The sequence below is a fragment of the Grammomys surdaster genome, unplaced genomic scaffold (genome assembly GCF_004785775.1).
Source record: "Grammomys surdaster isolate TR1022 unplaced genomic scaffold, NIH_TR_1.0 125672, whole genome shotgun sequence".
Taxonomy (NCBI): domain Eukaryota; kingdom Metazoa; phylum Chordata; class Mammalia; order Rodentia; family Muridae; genus Grammomys; species Grammomys surdaster.
Window position 1 is genome coordinate 899,259 of NW_021620509.1, and position 22,704 is coordinate 921,962.

General features: G+C 49.6%; 1 protein-coding gene across 5 annotated transcripts in view; it reads left to right on the plus strand.

The window, feature by feature from the left end:
* Nucleotides 1-22,704, plus strand: part of Eps15l1 (epidermal growth factor receptor pathway substrate 15 like 1) — an 82,657-nt gene that overhangs the window by 37,445 nt on the left and 22,508 nt on the right. For 3 of the 5 annotated variants that reach the window (XM_028787794.1, XM_028787796.1, XM_028787798.1), the window contains exons 10-21: nucleotides 1,088-1,245; nucleotides 3,234-3,390; nucleotides 3,630-3,715; nucleotides 4,901-4,973; nucleotides 5,313-5,474; nucleotides 6,105-6,302; nucleotides 7,276-7,440; nucleotides 12,229-12,352; nucleotides 13,112-13,162; nucleotides 14,067-14,203; nucleotides 16,955-17,015; nucleotides 17,746-17,828. In XM_028787794.1, coding sequence (XP_028643627.1) covers nucleotides 1,088-1,245; nucleotides 3,234-3,390; nucleotides 3,630-3,715; nucleotides 4,901-4,973; nucleotides 5,313-5,474; nucleotides 6,105-6,302; nucleotides 7,276-7,440; nucleotides 12,229-12,352; nucleotides 13,112-13,162; nucleotides 14,067-14,203; nucleotides 16,955-17,015; nucleotides 17,746-17,828 — 1,455 coding nt within the window. The remainder of the gene's footprint in view (nucleotides 1-1,087; nucleotides 1,246-3,233; nucleotides 3,391-3,629; nucleotides 3,716-4,900; nucleotides 4,974-5,312; nucleotides 5,475-6,104; nucleotides 6,303-7,275; nucleotides 7,441-12,228; nucleotides 12,353-13,111; nucleotides 13,163-14,066; nucleotides 14,204-16,954; nucleotides 17,016-17,745; nucleotides 17,829-22,704) is intronic. The other 2 variants (XM_028787795.1, XM_028787797.1) reach the window with 1 other exon arrangement.

A 22,704-nucleotide genomic window follows, 5' to 3' on the forward strand; every position in this document is an offset into this window, starting at 1 on the left:
CTTAACCATGAGGAAGCTCCCAGCCCTGGTCCCTGTTTTCTGACTGCTTTCAGTGCCCTGAGGCTGCATGAAAGGATGAGGGCCTTGTACTGTGAGGCTATTGCACTTCCTGCTGTTTTGCTGTATTTACATTTCTTTATTGACTGCGTGAGCACACATGGGTAGGTACATGCCATAGCAGGTATGTGTGGCCTGGGTTCAGCGCTGCACCTTCTAACCATAGGCCTGCCCCCTCACTCATCACTGACACACACCAGTGTGCCTGGCTCCGGCACTGGGGCAAGAACTTATTTTGTTGGTACAGTACCTAGGACTTTCTATGAAGAACAGAAGCCCATGATCTGGGTGCTGGGAAGGCCGTCCTGGCAGAGAACATTATGTCCCAAATGCTCATGGGACAGGGAAATAATGTGCTACACACGGCTGTAACATCGAGTCGGGCATTCTTAGTCATGTTAAGATGGGGAAAGTGTTTGGGAGGATGTGCTCAGGGTCTGTGTACATGTTGAGAAAGCACTGAGAGTTTTGGTGTCCATGAGAGTTCAGTAGCTAGCATGTACTGACATGCCTCTTGAGCCCGAAGAGACTGCATAGGGAATGGCTGTGCAGCATAGAGCAGTCAGTAACAGATAAATGTATCCTATGCTCATTAAGACTGGGTCTTGCTATAGTTCCAGGCTGGCCAGGAACTCCTAATCTTCCTGCCTCAGACTCACCAGAGCTGAGGGATAATCATATAATGAAAATCAACAACAACCACCCTAGAAACTAGTCAGTGTGTACAGAGATTAGCAGCTGCAGTTTCTTCCTGGATGTTTCTATCCTGAGACTGTCTCCAACTTACCATCCCATATGCTGTGGTTCTGGGTTTACAGGGAGCAGAAATGGTAGCAGCTGAGATCCCCAGCTGACCCGAACTTCACACTGTATGCATGTCTGTGTATGTGATCTTTTTCTATTCTCTTTGTTCCTAGCCAGGGTCCTAGATCTGGCTGCATGGTCTTGATATTGTCAGTGAGAACTGTAAGCAGAGCTGAGGGGTGGGACAGGGCTCACAGATAAGTCACTCTGTTGTAACCTGTTTCAGCCACCAGTGGCCTGGGTTGTGCCTGTGGCAGATAAGATGCGATTTGATGAGATCTTCTTGAAGACAGACTTGGACCTTGATGGCTATGTGAGTGGCCAGGAAGTTAAGGAGATCTTCATGCACTCGGGCCTCACACAGAACCTTCTGGCACACATCTGGTAATGATGGAAACGTTGGTGGAGGTGCTCTGAGAGGCTGGGAAAAAGGGTGGGAAAGGCTCCCATTTTCCAGGTGACAGTATACGGGGTGGTAGGGTCAGTCCTTGTCTGGTACTGGAGAGATGTGTTGAAGTAGTCTTCTCCACAAGCATTACCTTGCCACAGCCACCTGTAACAGTCATTCCACCTATCACTTGAATAAGCTCAACAAGGGCCCTGAGAGTTGCAGTGAGGTCCTACTTGGAAGAGTACCACGGACGTTCCAAGTACAATGCACTGATGTCGAGCGGGTCACCAGAGTGTGATGGGGGGAAGGGGGGGAGCTGCATTGCCAGTAAACGTCAGCCAGATGTGCTGGTGACCCCACAGATGGTCCTCTTCAGTAAACTTTCCACACTCTGTGGACCCTGGTACCTCTTGAGATCCCAGGCTACATGAGATTAGGTCAGAATGACATACAGGGGTTGGGAGGTATAGATGAGGGTCCAGTGGCCCTCCCAACGCCTGCTCTCCTGTGGAGGACTATTTTAGTTAGGGTTTCTATTTCTGTGATAAAACGCCATGACCCAAAACAATGTGGAAATGGCTTGTTTCTGTTTACATTTCCAGATCACAGTACATCACTGAGGGAAGTCAGCCAGGAGCTGAAGCAGAGGTCATGGCGGAGTGCTGCTTACTGGCTTGCTCCCCATGGTTTGCTCAGTCTCCTTACAGACTCAGGACCACCTACCCAGGGTTGGCACCACCCACAATGAGATTTCCACTCCCATCAGTCATTAATGAAGAAAATGCCTCCACAGAACTGCCTATAGACCAATTTGATGACGACATTGTCTCAAGAGTCCCTCTTCCTAGATATCTCTAGGTTGTATAAAGTTTACAAAACCAGCTAGCACAGGGACAGTCAGTAGCCATCAGGCTGGTTCTCAGGGTTCTCTTGCAAGTAGTCACAGCTGTTGTAGTGTAGATGGAGGCTACTGTATAACAAACACTTGGTGCTGCATGAGGGAATTGCCTTCATCCTACCTCTGTTAAGTGCTGGGCAGAGCTGACGTCTCAGAGTGAGGCTCCTTCTGAAGGTAACTGGTGTGTTTCAGGTTATTGTTAGCTTGTCCTAAGCCAGAGCCTTGAGTAGCTTCCTGGCTGCTTTTTGACTTGATCAGGGAACTGAGCTGGTCACCTTATGGCCAGAAGGAACTATCTTGAGTAATCCTAGCCAGGTAGGGAGGAGAGCCAGCCCCAAGGAAGGGGGCACTCAGTTGCCTCTTCAACCAGGCTGCCTGCTTCTTTAGAACTAACTGTTCCACTCAAGTGGAGGAGCCTCAGACAGCAACCCAAGCCTGCTTTGGGATGATGCTCTGCAGGTAGCTGCTGCAGACTGAGCTGGTGAAGGCCTTGTGCCCACCCCGGCAAGTGACTGCACTTTAATACCAACAGTCAAAGTCCTTGCCCTCACCAGGCCATGCACTATCAGCTGATCTAGGATACTCCTGTTCTGCCTGGTTCCACACCAGACACAGAGAGGCCTGAGGCAAGCTCCTGATGTTGATGACACTGTGGGCAGGGAGTATGTCTTGAGACCTCAGAGTGTGGCTCTCGCCCAAGGCCACGCACGGCCTCCAGATCATAGAGTGAACAGGAAGGAGAATGTCGCCCTACCCCATCTGCCCAGGGACTCAGGGTCTGCGCTGGGCACTGGCACCTCTGGAGTACCTTGAACAAGAGGAACCAAGAAAGCCTTGACCCTCAGAGTCAACTGGAGGGGTTTGCGTTGTGCGGAGGGGTTCTTCCTGAACGCAGGTTGTAGGCCAGAGTGTTGCTCCTACGCACCTGTGGCCATCCTTACGGAGGTGCTCATCAGCAGTGATGGGGACATGGAGGCAGTGCCCGGGCTTGCTGTGGCCCTGGTGGGCTTGATAAGCAGGGGTAGCTCAGGATTGGTGGCAAGTACAACTGTGATGTGTAATTGCATCCCACATCTCTCCCAGGGCCCTGGCCGATACAAGACAAACGGGCAAATTAAGCAAAGAGCAATTCGCGCTAGCTATGTATTTCATTCAGCAGAAGGTCAGTAAAGGCATTGACCCTCCTCAAGTCCTCTCGCCTGACATGGTGCCGCCCTCGGAGAGAGGCACTCCCATTCCAGTGAGTAGCCAGGCATCCTTGTTTCTCTTCTTCCCACCACCTACCAGAAGGTGGGGCTAGTGCCCCAGAGCCCCCCAGTCCTCAGTCTCCCGGGCCACGTTTGGGGATGGGAGCTGGGGGTGGGAATCCTTGGATTGGACCTCCTGGAGTGTTCTCAGGCCAGTGGCCAGTGGCCAGGGTTTTGGTCCCCTGACATGTAAGCTGCTGGCTCCCTGAGACTCTTTAAGTTTTGATCCTAGGACAGTTCAAGTGCTCTCGGGTCAGGGGAGTTCACTGGTGTGAAAGAGCTGGATGACATTAGCCAGGAGATCGCACAGTTGCAGAGGTACGTGACTGCCTACTTTCTGGTGGGTCCTGATACAGCAGCCTTTTGTCCGTTTCGCCATAAGCCTTTGAGGGAGGGGAGGACACAAGTCTCCTCAGATCTGCTTCTGCTCAGATCATTGCTGCTCTGAGTCTGTATTATTCAGGTAGCCTCAGGCAGGTTGTGGCCACATAGCTGCCTAGGGATACAAACAGCCAAGATGAGAGTCCAGTGCACAGCTTAGGTGACAGATCCAAGTCTGTCGCCCCTGCTGTACACAGCGGGCCAGTTCCTCATTGCCCTTTTACCAGAAGCCAGCAACTGCCATATCACTTCATGTACCACTCCTGGCTCCCCTAGCACAGCTTTGCTTTCTATTCCTGTCCTTCAGGAAATTCTTCTCAACATATCTTCCAATTCCCACTTCACAATCCACTGTCCCTGCAGTACTGGATGGTGTTCATCTGTAGTTCTTGTCCTCTGTCCCTCTTTGTTGAGTGGCCCACCAGTGTCAGACTACTCAGTGCCTTTGATTGGGTGTGGGATGTAGGGAATGGTTTCTCTCAGTGTGATATTCACAGAACTGAGCAGCTTGGTGACATGAGTATAGTAGCTCATAGGGAAGGGAGTACAGGTACCTGTGCCAGCTGTCTGGTGGTGTTGGAGCCCAAGGAAAAGGTGTATGCTTGGGCTTCTTACCGGGTCCGTGCTGCTCTGGGTCCAAGCTCTCCATTTTTTTTGCTGAATGTCAGCTTTGGGACCCTTGCTAATGCTACTCCACCCTGTCTGCCTCCTGAACCCCCAGAGTCAGCAAGGGCTGGCAAGTCTTTGTCACCTGGGAGCCTTTGTTTTCCTGTTTGTCTTGTCAGATGGTGAAGGCACTGTACTCTGAGGCAGTGGGCACTGAGACGGAGGCCTCTCATGCAGGTTCTACCATGCCCTAGGATAGGAAGGATTATTGGTTAGTCCAGGAGTGTTGCTGTAAGAAGTACAGAAGCCAATCTATCTGGCCTCTGGTGAGGACCTCAGACACATGCTGTCACAATGACATAGGACCATTTTGTGGCAAGCCTGAGGGATTAGGACACATAGAGGGCTTCAGGGACCATTCCGTATGGGAATGTGTAGGTTCAGTCCTATATTCAAGATGACAGCTCTATGCTGTGCAGTGTCAACTGTTTTCATGCATTGTTTTTAAACATGCAGAGAGAAATACTCATTGGAACAAGACATCAGAGAAAAGGAAGAGGCAATCAGACAGAAAGCCAGCGAAGTACAGGTATGGATGCTGCGCCTTGGCTTGGGCCTGCTGAGTGTAGGATAATGTCAGGATTGTGTGTTGAATGTATGACAATGCTTGGGACAGCCTTGGGATTTCGATGTGTTTTTGTTTCCTTGGTGGCATTGGGGTTAGAACCTGGGTTTCACTCATACCTGGTAGGCACTGAGTAGAGAACCTAGAGCCTCATGCTCATCCTTGGCAGGCAGGCACGGGGATGGAGCCCCTCCCCACACAAGTTCTAATGCTGAACCACAGTCTAGCCCAGCATCTGCTTTTAATCTCTTATTTAGGGATTGTTGTTACCAGTGTCAGTCAACACCCACCCATTTCCCGTAGGAATTACAAAATGACCTGGACCGGGAAACTAGTAGTCTGCAGGAGCTTGAAGCTCAGAAACAGGATGCCCAGGACCGCCTGGATGAGATGGACCAGCAGAAGGCTAAGCTGCGGGACATGCTGAGTGACGTGCGGCAGAAATGCCAGGATGAGACCCAGACGGTGAGTTCACAGTATGGCCAGTGTCTCTGAGCTTCCCTGACAACTCTTGCCAACAGATGATAAAATGCCAGCTGAGAAACATCTAGGCACGTGAGGCATCATCTGTGAACGATCCCTCCGTCCCTCCCTAGGGATCAGGTTGCAAAACTGCATGGCTTCAGTAGCTGTGCCCTGGATGTCCTTCAGCAGGGAACAGGGCTGCAGATGCCTCCACCTCCTGCTGTGACCCCCTTATCACAGCCGATCTGCTTCCTCTAACTGCAGGTCCCAAACACTGACCTCTGGCTGTGCAGACTCCTTATGCTTATATTTACTCTTTTTTGTGGGAGAGCTCTGTGTGTGTGTGTATGTGTGTGTGTGTGTGTGTGTGCATGCATGCGTGCGTGTGTGCGCACATACTCATCATACTCACGCATGTGCGAATTTGTGTATATATTTGTGTGTGATCAGAGGACAGCAGGGGGACTTGGTTCTCTTCATCCACCATGTCTGCCTTGGTCTTCAGGCTTGGCAGCTGACACCATTACCCACTAGCTATCTCTCTAGCTCCACACACAGTGAGAAAGAAAGCTTAGTGTCTGTCTATCTTTCTGTGCCCTAACTTGTGAGTCCTTTTGGCTCTCACTTCAGATCTCATCATTGAAAACCCAGATCCAGTCTCAGGAGTCAGACTTGAAGTCCCAGGAGGATGACCTGAACCGGGCAAAGTCAGAGCTAAATCGGCTTCAACAGGAGGAGACACAGCTGGAACAGAGCATCCAGGCTGGGCGTGCACAGCTGGAGACCATCCTCAGGTCCCTGAAGTGCACACAGGATGACATCAACCAGGTATTTTGATAGGGATGGGTCAGTGATGCTGGTGAGATTAGCTGCTGAGAACTTTGTAGGGTGTGCCTCAGGGTGCCTGCTTTCCTGCCCTATGAGTGCTGGCCCTTTCCAGGAAGCCAGGAGGAAGCTCTGAGCCTGCCCTGTCCTTGTGCATATGATGGTCATTTGGTCTTCCTATGGCCTCTGGGATGCAGGCTACAGACAGGATGATGCCCTTAACATACAGCTAAGAAACCTGTGTCCTGTAGACTGGAATTAACTGCTTGTCTTAAGGCTACAGGCTGACAGGGCAATGTGGGAGCCTCTCTGATCTCAGTGGTTTCATGTCTTATATTGTTTTATAAATGTTATTTCCATGGGGTCATTTTCAGGGCTCTTCCTCCTAGCCTTCAGAGACTGTTCCTCGGAGATGGCCTAAGATACTTGCAGACATTGCTAATAGAAGGAGTGGTTGGTGGTAACAGAGGATCACAGCTGTGTAGCCTTTGCAGATCTGGAACTCACTGTAGACCAGGGTGTCCTTGCACTCACAAGAGATCCACCTGCCTCTGCCTCTTAAGTGCTGGGATTAAAGCTTGTATGACCATGGCCAGCATCATTCTTGTTGTTGTTGTTGTTGTTGTTGTTGTTTTTGTTTGGTTTGGTTTCAGATTTTTTAGATTTTGAGTCTTTTTTTTAAACTATTCTTGAGATAGGGTCTCATCACGTAGCTCACATCAGTTAGCCTTGAACTTGTGATCAGTCTTCCTGCCTCAGCCTTCCTAGGCTGCCTTCTGGTTCCTCCTCCTATCTTTTGTCAGCTGTGCAGGTGCTATGTATATAGTGACATGGGATCCTTTCACAGGACCAGCACCTCCTGTTGAGTGATACAGTTTGGGCAGGGCAGTCCTTCCCTATGTGTTTGATCCCTGGGAAAGGCATCTTACTGGCTGCACCTGGAGCTTCTTTGATGTACATGGTGTTTGTCTTGCAGGCAAGAAGCAAGCTGTCCCAGCTACAGGAGAGCCACCTAGAAGCTCACCGGAGCCTGGAACAGTACGACCAGGTGCCTGATGGGGTCTCTGGTACCAGCCTGCCTGACCTGGCCACCTTGAATGAAGGCATCTTGCTGGCAGAGAGGGGCGGCTTTGGAGCCATGGTAAAGGTCGAGTAAGAGTCTCCGGGTCCACATGGGCTCTGCTGCAGCTGTAGATCTGCTCACAACACTGGCTCCCTCAATGTATGGCACCCTTTGTTTTTGCTGGCCATCTGCCTGTGCAGGGCCCAGGGCTGGCGACCGGTTTCTCCTGTCATCTAGAAGCCGTGAGGCCCAGGTGTTCCATCTCCTCGGAAGTGTTTCTTTGGGGCCAATCACCCAAATGTGGAGGGCAAACCTAACCAAAGCCAGTGTGGTCCCATGCTGTGGGAGCTCAGTGCTCTACTGATACAGCCTTGGGTGCAAGTGTGTGTCATTCAAGTCAAGTGATTCTGAAAGATGGAGAAACAGGCTGCAACTGCAGCTTGGTAGTAAGCACTGTGGGCTTCAGTTCCATCCTGCAGCACTCACTAAGCACCACAGCACATCTGCCCTCCAGGTGCTATGCAGCCAGCTGTTAGCTGGCCTCTGGGAGGACCTCAGCACTGTGCGGCCACACTGCTTGTGAACCATCGATGCTCAGGCAATATGATCCTTCTCTAAGGTTGTCAGTGTCCTTGTTGGAGTCATCAGCCCCAAATCCAACTGTGTCTGTGGTTTGGCCTGCAAGTCCTGGTATCTGGGATATTGTGCTACTCTAACCTCTCGGCTGCCTCATCTTCCAGGGCTCTGCTCTGCTCCAGCCCTGCTGCTTTCTTTGTCCTGTGCCTCCTGTGGTCGCCACTCACCTTGCACTCTAAACACGGTCACCTTCCCTCCCTGTTCTCTTTCTTTCCCATCCAAGAACGCAGGGAGAAGCCTGTGCTTCCCCTGGACTATTTAGAAGGTGCTGTTTGTCCCCCGTGTCTGCCCACCTGGAGGACCCCTTCACTCAGATTCATAAGTAGGTGGCTTCCTGCCCACCATGGGCGTCTGTTCCATGGGATTCCCATGGAATTCCTTGCTTTGGGGCCTGTAGCCAGTGTGTGTTTCCATCTTGCAACTGCAGTCTTCGGCTCCATCCCACTATTGTCCCCTGTGCAGCTGGCTTGTCCTGTGTCCTGGGCCAGGGAAACAACACTCCCTCTAAGTCTCTGCTTATGGATTGCTTGTGGTTTGTCTTCCTTCCTTCCTTCCTTCCTTCCTTCCTTGGTTTGTCTTGTCTTCTTTCTTTTCTCTTCCTCCTCTTCCTCCTCCTTTTTTTTTCTTTCTGAGACAGTATCACTGTGCAGCCCAGGCTGCCCTGGAACTCCAAAGACCCTGGTTGCAGGCATTAAGGTGTGTGTCAGGTTCCTCTGTAGCTTTCATCACACCCTAGGCTGCGTCTTAGCAGTGGGTGACAGTTTACAGGTGGTGGTCATTTCTACCACCACCGGAGCATATGTACATGGTTATTTTTGTTTGTCGTTTAGCCAGGTAGAGTGTGTGTGGTTAACTGTCATTTGTACAGTGTAACCATCAGATATATTACCTAGAAACTCAAGACTTGTGTCTGAAGGAACCCACATCTTGTATTTTTTTAAAAAAATGAGGGGGGGGGTTGTTTCCATTTCTTAATAAACAGTTTGAAGCGAGGTCTTTGTTCAGTGTTCCATCTGGGGCTGTGGAGCAGAGCATCTTCCGTCCGTTCTCTTCGTGGGGTGCAGCTAGGGCCTGTGCATACGAAGAACTGCGCAACCAGAGTGGCACCTCTGGAACTTGCTACAGGTGATTCTTGAGCCACTGAGCTAAATGTTAAGTTCCCAAGGTACGACTGCCCAAGAGGCAATAGGATTCTTAGAGGCCATGTTCACTTCCGTATATCCTTAATTAGTTTTTTTTTTCATAGTGCTGTAGGTAGAGCCTGAGGCCTCACACATATTAGCAAGGACTCATCACTGACCCTTGTGCCCAGCCCAAAACCATTCCTTGTAACGGGTAGAAGTCTTTTCCTATCCAACAATCCCACACAACAGAGAGAAAGCCATGTGCCCATCCCAGTTTGTTACTCTGACTTACCAGGACAGATTGGATACTTGGCCACTTCCAGCCTCGGTAACATGGAGGAGCCATGGTTATGGGCTCCCAGCAAGGGTTTGTGAATGAGAGCTGCTTAGCTGGCAGCTTGAGCTAGAACAGAAATATTTACTTCAGGACAATTGGTGGGAGCACCAGCACTTGGCCCCTACACAGCACACTGCATTTTGTTTGTTTTTTGAGACAAGGTCTCATGGTGTAATCATGGCTGTCCTGGAACTCATAAATGAAGACCAGGCTGGCTTTGGGCTCTCAGAGATTCATCTGCCTCTGTCTCCAAGTGCACAGATGAAAAGGGTGCATCTCCATAACCAACCCCCAGCACTCTGTAAAAGCCAGGGATGTCACAGAAACTTCTTGGATCTCCTTTGTGGCTATGTCTGTATTCTGAAATCAGGCAGAGCTTAAGGCTAGCTGCTGCCTTGCCTTTGAAAGTGTTTTCTTCAGCTGGGTGTGGCTCAACAGTGGGAAGCCAGGGTCCAGTCCTTCATGCAGCACAAGTTAGTAATTAAATAAAAGTAGTTAACATGTTCTACCTCTGCGATGGTAGTCATTGCTCACCCTAGTGTAGTATCTCCCCTTATACTGTGCTCAGTCACCGAGCAACCACATGACTCAGTGCTCTGAGAAGATGCCATCTACTAGTAACACTGTAGGTAATAAGTTCATCAGCTTCTCTGCATGGTGACAGAATGGGTCTTCTATACTGAAGAACCATAGGCCTATACTTAACCCTTGTATTTCTGTCCCCTAGGGCGACATACTCTTTATTTCCCTGGCTTTATTCATGTTAAGGGGCGGGAGGCTCTCTTCAGCTTTGAGTCTGGCATGGACTGTCACTGTTTTTCCTTCCTTTTAATGTGAGTCCTGCCAGGGCCTTGGCTGCAGTGCTGAGCTACATGCCTGCTCAGTAAGACTTCACCACTCAGCTGCACCCAGCTATTCTATGGCCCCCTAGGGGAAGGGGCCACAGCTGCGTGAAATGTGGATTTCTCCTGACATGATGGTGTAGGCCCCAACATTCCACGTACTGGACTGGTAGTGCAGTTCCCAGGCACGTTTGTGCCATAGAAACCTATTTTCTCGTTGCCTTCCCTTTAGTGATAGAAACACTAGAGTGTCAGTAACTGGCCCTGTCCATAAACAGCCCTTCAGAGCTAACTGTGAACTTCCTTTCTAAGACTGAGCTGTTGTAGCTAACTCCATCCCTCTTTCCTCTGTCTTTTAGAACACAGTCCATTCCTTGCCCAGGGCCAGTAGTACAAGAGGATTGTCTTTTACCTGGTCCAGGTCATGACCCTTAAAGGTCATGACCTTCTGCCAGTGTCTCTCTGTCCTTGAACCCCAACAGCTGTGTGTGTGTCCTTTGTCCATGGTGTGGCAGAGGGGGTTGTCTCCTGCCCCAGTGCACGGGCTTCCTTTGGTCAGAGTCTTCCATTGAGGTTCTCTCTGTCCTTGAACCCCAGCAGCTGCTCTAGGGTATGTCCATCTCGGGGCTGGCAGTACCCAGGCGTCGTCAGCAGCTGCTGTGCTAGCTGCATCTGTGTTTAACCTCCCTGAGCACCAGGCCTGGCTTCCCTAGGAAGGCCTGTGCCCAGAAGCTCTGAAGAATTGGTTCCAGGTAAGAAGATGGCCCACCCACTTCTTCACCTACTCACAGCCCAAGTCAGTGACTACTGCTTATTATTATTATCATTTTTTTAATCTTTCTTTTTTTCATCTCCTGAGAATGAATCTTGCTGTGTGGCTGGGCTGGCCAGGATCCTGCCTTGGGCTTCCCAGAACCAGGGTAACAAGTGTGCTTACTGTCTCCATCTAGTGGCTTTCTCTTAACACCCCACCCCCACCCCAGACATTGTTTCTATTCTAGGTGCTGGCACCTCATTAGAATTCTGGACTTATTTTTGAGTTTAATAGCCTTTTGGAGTATTCATGTCATTTTTCCAAACCATTGTCTGCTTTCCCAGATGCCCCAGCTTTGACATGACTTGATAGTAGAGTCCTGCCTTTTTAAAAAAACAGACAGACAAACAAAACTATTCCAGTTAAATAGCCCTGTTTTGTGGAAGATTGTGTCTCTTAAGCAGAACAGATACCCGATTTCTCAGCCCAACATTCTGTTTGCAGGGCACACCCACCCCTCAGGTCACACGCCTGTTCCAGAACTCAGCACCTTTTACAGACATGCAGTGTCCTGCATGTGTCAGTAACCCCCCACTGCTCCACTGTCACCTCCAGCCCCACTTCCTACTTGGGCAGAAACGGCCCACTTGTTTCTTTACATAGAACTATGGGGGTGGGGGTTGTTCCCCGCCCTTGGCTAGGCTCTGTCCCCATCATTCTGCCCCTGTGAACATGGCGACTTCAGGGTATGAGTGAGACCACAGCACGTAACTGTCACTGATGTCTTACTGCGCTGCACATCCCTAAGCCTTCTCCGTTTACAGTAGAATTTCCTTTTCAGGGCTAAGTATTATTTCACCACACGGGTGGGTAGATTCCATCTATTTATTCATTCCGCTCAGAGACTTTATTAGAGTTATTTTAGATTTACTGAAAAATTGCAAAGCTGTGATGCAGTGTATCCATGTGCCAAGCCTGGTTTCCATTCTTACCTTAGCAAATAAACCAATGCCCAGGCTTAGTTTTGGCCAAAATCTCCACTGAGGTGACTCATCTTCAGGTACTCTGTCCTGGGTCACATTGCATCCAGTGCAGATCTAAGTTAGGTGTGGAATCCTGCACTTGGCTTAAGTCAGAAGTAACTCAGTGCCTGTCGTTTCTTCACCATCCTAGGATGATCCTTTCAAAAACAAAGCTTTATTGTTTAGCAACAACTCGCAGGAGCTGCATCCAGACCCCTTCCAGGCTGAAGATCCCTTCAAGTCCGACCCATTTAAAGGAGCTGACCCCTTCAAAGGTACATCCCAGCCTATGTCCCCATGAGAAAGACTGTTGTGTCTTTTTAAGTTTTTTTTATACATATGAGTGTTTTATCTGCGTGCACAGGCATCATCTGTGTACAGTTTCCCCAGAGGGCAAAAGAGGGTGTCAGATCCTCCAGAGCTGGAGTTACAGACAGTTTGTTTAACTACCATGTGGGTGCTGGGAATTGAACCTAGGTCCTTAGCAGGATCAACAGATGTTCTTAACTGCTGAGCCACCTCTCCAGCCCCTTAGCTTTCAGAGGTTGGTTTGTTTTGAGATGGTGTAGCCCTCCCTGTTCTAGAACTCACTCTGTAGATCACTCTGGCCTTGAACTCAGACATTCTCCAGCCTCTGCCTCCTGAGTACACGCCTGGGAAGCTTTTAGATTTTGATAGTAGCATCTTAGGACTCAGGGACAGATCCAGCACTTTGGCATCATTGTAGGTCATCGTGACATGATCAGGTCAGCTACTGTGTCCCTGCCCTCTTACTGAATAAGGTTGGAGGAGATGCGGGGATCCTGGGTGGAGAAAGAAAAGTGAGTTCCTAAAACTAATTGTACCTGCTGCCAGCCAAGCATCCCAGCTCACCTTGACTATCTGCCTGCCTGGGGCTGCTGCTTTTCACCATGACTGTGCTACAGCGACATCAAGTGCAAGGAGACAGACCAGTTGTTTCTCCTGAGCCATACAAAAGGCCTGCCTCTGGTGCCCTCCCTCCACTCACCTGACTGCTTCTCTCTTTGCTCCAGGTGACCCTTTCCAGAGTGACCCCTTCTCAGAGCAGCAGACAGCAGCTGCAGGTAAAGACTGGCTTCCTTGTGTTCCTGACAACATCCAGAGTCTCTCCAGACTCAGTTTATTTGAGGGCAGGGTCACTTGTGCTCTAGTTGTCTATGTTGAGTGTGTCTGACTCACACATGGTGGGACTCCCACCCGTGTCAGGGACAGTGATGTCATAGCAAAAGACAGCCATGATACATTACCTGTGCCTTTTTTTCAAAGGCCTGGGTTCCCCAGTACCACAGAAACAAAAGATTTGGAATATTTGCCTCCCCACAAAGATTCCCCACCTGTCACACAGTAGCTTCCACGCTACCCAGTGCTTGGTGACAGCAGTGGTTCCTGCCCTGGCATCAGCCACAGTGGCTATTGTTTTTACATGCAGCTTTATTACAGAGCATAATGTATACACCACAAAATTCTTAAAAAAGAATGGTTAAAAAAGTTTGTACCACTGGGCATGGTGTCATACACCTTTAATCCCAGCACTCAGTAACTCAGTAGACAGAGGAGTGTCTCAAGAAATTTTAATTATTGCACGTGTATGCATATGTATATGTGTGTGTGAATGTGTGTGTGCATGTGCATGTGTCCCATGTGTGGAGGTTGGGAACAACTTACAGGAGCCAGTTATCTTTCACCATATGGGTCAGGCTGTCAGGTTTTACAGCAAACACTTATATCCGCTTAGCCATCCCTCTTGCCCTAATAAAGCTGTTGACAGCTATATAGAATTGTGCCAGGTTGGAGTACAGTTCATCGCCCTGAAAGGGTGTCCTAACCTGTGGCCGTTGTTCCCATTCTGACTCCTGGACAACTGACCACACAATCATCACAATTTCTCCCTCATCCTGAGCCCTCTTGTTGCCCATGTCCTCACGTCTCCCAGGTGCCATTGGTCACCATTGTGCCCTCTTTCTCCAGACCCATTTGGAGGGGACCCTTTCAAAGAAAGTGACCCATTCCACAGCTCAACCAGTGACGACTTCTTCAAGAAACAGACAAAGAATGACCCATTTACCTCAGATCCCTTCACAAAGAACCCTTCCTTACCTTCAAAGGTGAGTGGTTTTTGCAGGGCCTCTGATGTGTGTTGGGATTGGTTCATGGTGTTTGGGCAGCTGGCTGCCTTGGCCAGAAGCTGTCATCACAAGCTTGGTCTCATTCCTGGCTGGTAAAGTGGCACCCAGCACTGTCACTGAGCCAGTGTACACAGTGCCAAGTCAGGCCAGGGCATCTTCTCATAACTTTTGTCCCTTCCAGTCTCTCTTCATGCTGTGGTTCTCCATTCCCACCTCCACTCAATCCCCTACAGCTATAGCAAAGTGTATGTGTAGCTGGTCATAGTAGCCACACCTATTGTACAGTAAGGCTCTGTGTCACACAGGCGGTCTTTCAAATCACATTTGTGTTTATTTTTTTTGTCTTATAGTTTAAAGCATATGTGTGTGTGTGCGCACGCGCGTGCGTGAGAGAGAAAGAGAGAGAGGAGAGAGAGAAAAAGAGAGAGAGAAAGAGAGAGAGAGAAAGAGAGAGAGAGAGACTTCATTGTTTGTATATGTATATTTATATATACACATGTACATGGGTGCATGCGTGCCAGAGAACAAGTTAATGTCAGAGGACAACGTACATTGATGTTTCCTTCCACCAGGTAGGTTCTTGAGATCAAACTCAAGATTGTTAGGCTTGGTAGCGAGCATGTTTTCTTAATGAACTATCTCATTAGCTATGCTCTGGTATCTTTTTTAGTACAAATTCCTGATATTCCAGGTGTATGTGTGTGTGTGAGTGTGTGTGTGCACGCATGCGTGCGTGCGTGTACATGTTTCTGTGTTAAATTTGACTTAGATAACATAGAGGATGATGACCTGGTTTCTGTTACTCTAATACAATTCCTGAGGCTGGACTCTAAGCAAAGAGCTTTATTTTGGTTCAGAATTATGGAGACTAGTGTGGCCACTGGTTCTGGTGTGAATATAACATTACAGAAGCCAGAGAAGAAAAACAGGAACCAGAAGGCTAGGAGGGACCAAGCTTGCTTGCTTGCTTTTTTCTCTTTTGTGTAACTTTCCAAGGACCTAGTTTGGCCCTGCCAGACCTGACATCATGATACAAATGCAAAATTTCACACCTGACCTTCTGTGGTCAGATATGCCAGGGTGCAGTTACACTCAGAATGCTGTGTGAATTTCTCCTCAGGCTGTGTACGGAATGCAAGAAACAGTTTGAGACCAGCCTGGTCGTCATAGCAAGTAGTTGGGTTACATAGTGAGATGCCGTCTCAAAGAAAAAAAAAAACAAACCACAGGGCAGGGAGAGATGGCTCAGCAGCTAAGAGCACCCTATGAAAGCCTGAGTTGCCTTCAGACCCTACCTGTGAGACAAACTGCCTGTGCTCTTGGACATGCACAGCTGTAACCCTAGTACTGAGCTGGAGAGAGATAGGAGGACACTGGGGTTTGCTGGCTGTTAGCCCAGCTCCATGTTCAGTAAGAGACCCTGCATCAAAGGAGCAAGGCAGAGAGAGATGGAGCAGGACACTAGGTACCTCTTGCCTTTGCATATGCACTCACCCCACATCCCACACAAGAGAAGAAAATGATTTTCATGGTGAGACTGGCGTCCCGTGCCCAGTTAGTTCCCCATGCTTGCACAGTCCTAGAGTGCCATCCCTTTGCCCAGCATGCTAGAGCATGAAGCACAAACTATAATTGCATTTCTATTGGATTTTTTTTTTAAGATTTTAAAAACATTTTATTTTATTTGTATAGGTGTTTGCCTGTATGTCTGTGTGTACACCACGTGAGTGCCTGATGCCTGTGGTGGCCAGAAGAGGGCAGCAGATCCCTGACCCTCCAGTTACACGTGGTTGTGAGCCAGCAGGAAGGGCAGCTTGTAACCACTGAGCTCCAGCTCAGAACTTTATGTTTTGTGACAGGTACTCTGTGTAGCCCTGGCTGGTGCAGGACTGAGAGAGTCTGTGTGCCCCCACCTGGCAGCCTTGTCATTTTTGTTAGATCCTTTTATCTGGATCTCTCTCTATTTCTCTATTCCTTTTGAGACATAGTCTCTCTGGGTAGTTCCAGCTGGCTTCAGAGTTACAGACATCCTCCTGCCTTGGCATCCTGTGTGCTGGGATGAGAGGTGTGAGTTTAAAAGAGTTGGGTACTCTTATAATTTTTATTATTTATTTGTTTGTTTATTTTTTTGCTTTTTTGAGGCAGAGTTTTTCTTGGAGTCCTGACTGTCCTGATACTTCCTCTGTAAACCAGACTGGACTCGAACTCAGATATCTGCCTGCCTCTCTGCCTCCCCAGTGCTATGATTAAAGGGTTGTACCTCCAAGCCTGATAAATTAAGTGCTCTTAGAATTGGCCAGGCATGTGTCATTTCTGATTCTCTTGAGGAGACTTTTCCTCGGCTTATTGAACCATGCTCCCAAACCCTTACCGGGGAGTCCTAGGCAGGGTCTCCACCCGTATCCCATCTGCCAGGTCTTAGTGCTGTCTGTGTCTGTGTCTGTGTCTGTGTCTGTGTCTGTGTCTGTGTCTGTGTCTGTGTCTGTGTCTGTGTCTGCACTTCACTTCTCAGGCCTTCAGTTCATTAGTAATTTGTGGGGACGATAGAATTCCTTCCTCAGTGTTACCTGCAGCAGAGCCTCTGTTGAGGACTATGCTCCACTGCCCAGGTTTGTCTAGTCACCCCATCCTCCCTGAGGTGCAGTATTGTTTATGGCATTTAAAACTGTCAGGGAAAGTATGGTTGAGACGCCAGATGGCAGAGTAAACTTTTCCTCTCTCCTCCCTCAGCTCGACCCATTTGAGTCCAGCGATCCCTTCTCATCCTCCAGCCTCTCCTCGAAAGGTTCAGGTGAGAGAGACTTGAAGCTCTTGTCCTCCTGAGCACACGGCAAACCTCAGTAACACCATCAGTCCCCAGATAAGTGTGCCCTTGCGTGGAACTTTTAGGTCCTTGCCTGAGACTCTCAGGGCAAAGTGAATGTCCTCCCCCATTTCACCCCTCACAGGGCTCTCTTTCTCAGCAGGAGCTGGCTTTCTTCCAGACTATAGGAATTTCTCTGTTAACACCAGTGCTGAGGGGACTCTTAATGGGGACAGCCCAAGCATGGTGGCACCCACATCTTCCCAGCACAGGGAAACTGAGGATCACTAGTTTCAAAACAGAACGAGGTGTGGTGGCACACACCTTTAATAATCCTACTACTCTGTAGTCAGAAGCAGGGCCGTCTCTGAGTTCCAGACAAGCCTGAGCTGCAGTGTGAAGCCTTATCTGAAAAGGGGGTGTGGGTGGGGGATATCTCCCAGCTGATGACCCACACACACATAAGTGGCCATCCTCAAATGTCTCATTTCCTCCCTCTCCCCTGCTTCTCCTGGGCTGGTGGGATGGCAGGTTCAGAAACTGATCCGTCCTTCACCCAGTGTGATCCGCTGGCCTCTCAGGAGCCATCTTCCCAGAAACATTCACAGCTCTGAGTCTTTTGCTTCTAGTATTTCCAAGGGCAAACCCTAGGATTGCCCTTGACTCTTGGGCACATCTGCTCAGACCATAACCGGAACTGTGTTGGTGCCACTCACAGATCCCTTCGGAACCCTAGACCCCTTTGGAAGCAGCTCCTTCAGCAGTGCCGAGGGCTTCGCTGACTTCAGTCAGATGTCTAAGGTAAGGCCCCTCCCAAGAAGGCCTAGCCATGGCCTATGTACACATGATACCTGTGTGGATAGGCAGACATGAGTGCTGTCACATGTGTGTGCCTGCACTTGTCACACGCTTGGGCACAACTGTACACAGTAGTAAGAGGACAGGTCCACTCAAAGCTGCTGTGGCCATGTCCCATGGGTGCTGTCAGCCATTGCCCATCTCGCTCTCTCTGGCATCACACAAGGATCAGCTCTGAGGGCATGAAGTTGGCACCTCTGTGTCCAAGCACACTTTTCTGTCTGCCAAGGCCCTAAGGAAGAGGTAGGCATGTAGGTCCCAGGAGGTCAGGATAACAGGCCTCAGGCTTGAGGTATATGGATAAAGTTAACCACACAAATGCTGGAAACCTCCACAGACTAAATACTTGAGGGTATTGGATGGCATACTCAAAACAGTATGAATAAATATGTACATGAAGACAGCCTACACTGCTCAAGGACAAAAGCCACAGCCCTGTCTTGAACAGCAGTGTCTGAAAGCTTCCTTGTCTGCTCTAGCTCTGGAATACACCGTGGCTGGCGTCACTCATTGAAAGGGATGTGATTCGAGAGCCACATCCTGAGCTCTGCCAGAAGTCAGCCGGCAGGTAGCACCCCAGATGAACTGGTAGGGTGCAGGCCTTCCACCAGTACTAGGAAGGCTCAGGTGGGAGGACTTCTATGACTTGGAGGCCAGCCTGGGCTCCACAGGGAGTCAGACCTGTCGGAGAAGAAAGCACTAGGGCCCATCCTTATCAGGACCTGCTAGCCTGGTCTTGATGAGAGGACTAAGTTACAGGTCCTGGCCCAGCGCAGCAGGTGCGTTGTGTCAGTTGGGTTGATATATGTTGGTGTCATCTTTGGCAATGAATAAAAAGGTCAAGCCAGCCTGTCTCAAAGTATTTAAGGACAGTAGTGTCACAGGTGTGCTGTCTCAGTTCCTGTCTGCCTGACCCAGCACCTTGCCTACTATGCTCCCCTCCTGGTAAGGGACAGATCTGTCCCTAGAACGCTGTGCTGTACCTTGCAAATGCTCCTTGTGGGGCATGGTTTCCCCAGCAGAGTCCATCCTTCTACTGGGGCCACGTGGTGATGAGGGATCATAGGGCAGCAAGCCTGTTCTCTGTTGGCTCTGTCCACCTGAAGGAGGCGGTGGGAGGGAGTTGTGAGGGTGCGGGCACCCCTTGGAATCCATAAAGATAGGTTGCATGATGCCCCAGGGGATATCACAGTCCTCAATGGCATCCCTCCTGTGACACGGCTCAGTTCATCGTGAACATGACAGACTGTACCTCTGGGTGGCTTCAGGTGTCTTGCAGGATGTGAGTGCTGCGAGCATTATCTCCAGCATAGAAAGAAGCTGCCCGTGTGCACTCAGTAGAGATGCAGTGTTTTTCTCTCTTCAGTGTGAGGTTGGTTGAATGAATTCAGGTGTGGAACCCCAAGAGATGGAGACCAAGCACAAGTGGAAGCCAGCACCCAATCCTGGGGTACCTGCCCTCACCCAGCATGCCCTCTTTCCTGGTGTCTCAGCTGCCCAGTAATTCTCAGGTACCGAAGGCTAGCAACAGGAGCAACAGTTGACATGCTGCAGGTGTTCAGTACAGTGACAGACACACACAGAGGCACAGGGAGGCATGGCTTCTAACAGGAGGCCTGCATTTAGCACACTTAGGAGCCTTGTGCATGCAGATCCAGGGGCAGCCAGTACAGTACTCTAGAGAGCACCTGGCATTGGAGAGGTGACATGATGACATGATGGCCACTTGGGGGCAGCAGCCTACAGGGGCTGGTGATCAAGATTATCTCAGGCTGTCTTCAGTGGGCTCCTTTCTGTTCTCTAGGCTTGGAGCCTGTCCCTGCTCATTGTCAGCCCCAGCAAAGGCCTGACCAAGTGTACAAAGTGTCTGAAGTTTTAGGTTCTGATGGAGAAGGAGTTTTCTCCGCTGTGCTGTGGCCACTGGCTGGTTGGTTATATGTATGCGAACTGCTCTACTTAAGCTCAACAGTCACAAAGAGAACCAGAATACCAAAGACATAGGAGAAGGACTACTTGGGAAGAAAGGGTTCCTTGGGAGTTGGGGGGACTATACGGGCTATGGGAATATATCACACATGTGTAAAACTGTTAGTAAGTTCAAAGTGTTCAGTGACTGCCATGCACATGGCTGTGGGCTGGGGCCTGGGCTATTCTCTGATGTACTGAGATTCAAGGCTGGAGAAAGTACTAACTACCAACCCTACCTAGTCCTTCCCTAGATCTCTGCCCAGCTACCCTCCAGTTGCATAGGCCCCCTTCTCCCACGGAATACAAGCCTCTGCTACTGTGTGTCCTCTCACTCCCAGCCCCTTGGCAAGGACAGGAAAGCCAGGCCCACTTCCTGTTCTTGGCTCTAGGCCAGGACAGAGTTGAGTAAGGCTGTGGAAGATCTGGTCCCATGTAGTATTTGCACCATCCTGGGGCCCCGTGTCTTCAGGACACTTGTAAGGACTGTGCCTGCCCTGCCCCCACCCACTACTGATTTTCCTCTCTGGTTACCTTGCTAGTTTTCAAGAACAACACTCGGTATAAATAAATTTGAAGGGAAATGAAAGTAGAGTGGCAAGGGCTTTTTTTTCCTCTTAGCTTTCTTTTTTTCTTTTTTTAACCATTACCACCAGCCCTTCCGCACCTGAGCTGGGTGGGGCAGCAATATGTGCCGTTCCTCAGTCCTCGAATTAGAGTGTTCTAGCTCTGCACAGCTGTGCTGAGGAAGGGGACAGCAGGCTGCTTCCAGCAGGGATCTCGCCAGCAGTAGAGTCTGTCTTAGGGTTACCATTGCTGCGATGAAACTCCATGAGCAAAGCAACTTGCAGAGGAAAGAGTCTATCTGACTTACACTTCCATATCACTGTTCATCACTGAAGGAAGTCAGGACAGGAACTCACACAGGGCAGGAACCTGAAGGCAGGAGCTGATGCAGAGGCCATGGAGGGTGCTGCTTATTGCCTTGTTCCCAGCAGCTTGCTTGCTCAGCCTGCTTTCTTAAAGAAGCCAGGACTACCAGCTCAGAGATGACACCACCCACAATGGGTTGGGCTCTTCCCCCATCATTCACTAATTGAGAAAATGCCCTAATGGTCCCATTTCCTCAACTGAGGCTCCCTCCTTGCTGACGATAACTTGAACTTATATCATCTTGACATAAAGCTAGCCAGCACAGGTTCCCCCTGAATATTCTAGGCACTTGCTGAGCATCAGTGACATTTGTTTGCTTTAAAACTGAGTTCCCAACAGCAGGTATAGTCAGCAGCACGAACCTGCAGAGCATGGCCAGGCCCCTGGATTTATCCCAGTGCTGCAGCCAGAAAGGTGATCAAAGTGAGTTCCCTAAAGTGTATTCATAGAACACTTGAGAATGTAAATCTAACGTCTCACCCTCCTCCCACCCGCACTCAGAAGAAAGGCCACCTGTGCAGTAGTAGGTGGGTGCAGTCCCTTTTTAGTGACTTTCAGCCATAGTGTGGTTTGGTTTGTTGTTGCTGCTGTTGTTGTTTTCTTTTTTCTTTTTTTTAAAATCTTTGCATTGGTGCTGATGGAACACGGGGTCTCCCTGCATTCCAGGCAGGGGCTCTACCTCCAGTCCTTTTTGGCTGTTTCTCAACACTGCTCTGGAGGAGGTATGAACAGCCTACATTGACAGGATTTTTTTTTTTTTTTTTTTTTGGTTTTTCGAGACAGGGTTTCTCTGTATAGCCCTGGCTGTCCTGGAACTCATTCTGTAGACCAGGCTGGCCTCGAACTCAGAAATCCGCCTGCCTCTGCCTCCCAAGTGCTGGGATTAAAGGCGTGCGCCACCACCGCCCGGCCCATTGACAGGATTTTGAGGCAGTTGCAGTGGTTATTAGCTCATCTGTGCTTCAGAGTCCTTGTTGTCAGTGGGAGCATACCTTGTTTTTCCCCAGCTCTCAGGCCCTGTGGGAACACTTTTAAAAACAGCAGCCTTGTATCCAGCGCCTGAGTAGGAAAGAGACAGATTCCAAAGACTGAGAAGTCTAAGGTTGTCAAAACAGCCTACAAGGGGAGCCTGGTGGCACACACCTTTAATCTCAGCACTTGTGGGAAGCAGAGGCAGGTAGATCTCTGTGAGGTCAAGGCTAGCCTGGTCTACAAAATGAATTTAGACCATCCAAGGATACACAGTGAGACATTTCCAAAAAAGAAAGAAAAAGTAAAATTGGAGTGGAAAATTGCCTTGGTGTTGTGGCACTGCACAGCACAGAGCTATGAAGGGAACCAGCCTGACACAGTCAAGCCTCTCCACTTCAAGACAGATCGTTTGGTGGGCTTAAGCCCCTTGGGGAGGTGACGCATCTGCCGTGCCTGGGACATTGCAGCCACCCGGAGAGTCAAGCAGCACTGGGTCCTATGTGGATTAGAAACTTAGGCCCTGATCCTTCTGCCTATGAGTCAGGGCTTCCTGAGTCAGGACACCTGACCCAGCTCACACCCAGGAAACATTTCAAGACCAGGACACCTCATCTATACTGCAGCCTTCTCGTCAGGTTTCTGGACTTCAGACCCCAGAACTAGGACTGAGTGTACACAGGCTCGAGACGCACCTTCAGCTCACAAGTGCCTTTTCGTTTTCTTTATTAAATTGCATTTCTTTGGGGGCAAGGTGTCATGGCACCCATGTGCCAAGCTTGAGTCAGTATTTTTTTCTACCATGTGAACCCAGATCAGATTCAGGTCACTAGGTCCTGCTTGCAAGTATATTGAGCCATCTCTCCAGCATCAAAAGTGAGTGAGTGGTACACAGCTCTCCATCTTGTGTCTTGTCTGGAGGTGTTTGAGAGCAGCCTCAGGTTTATGGCAA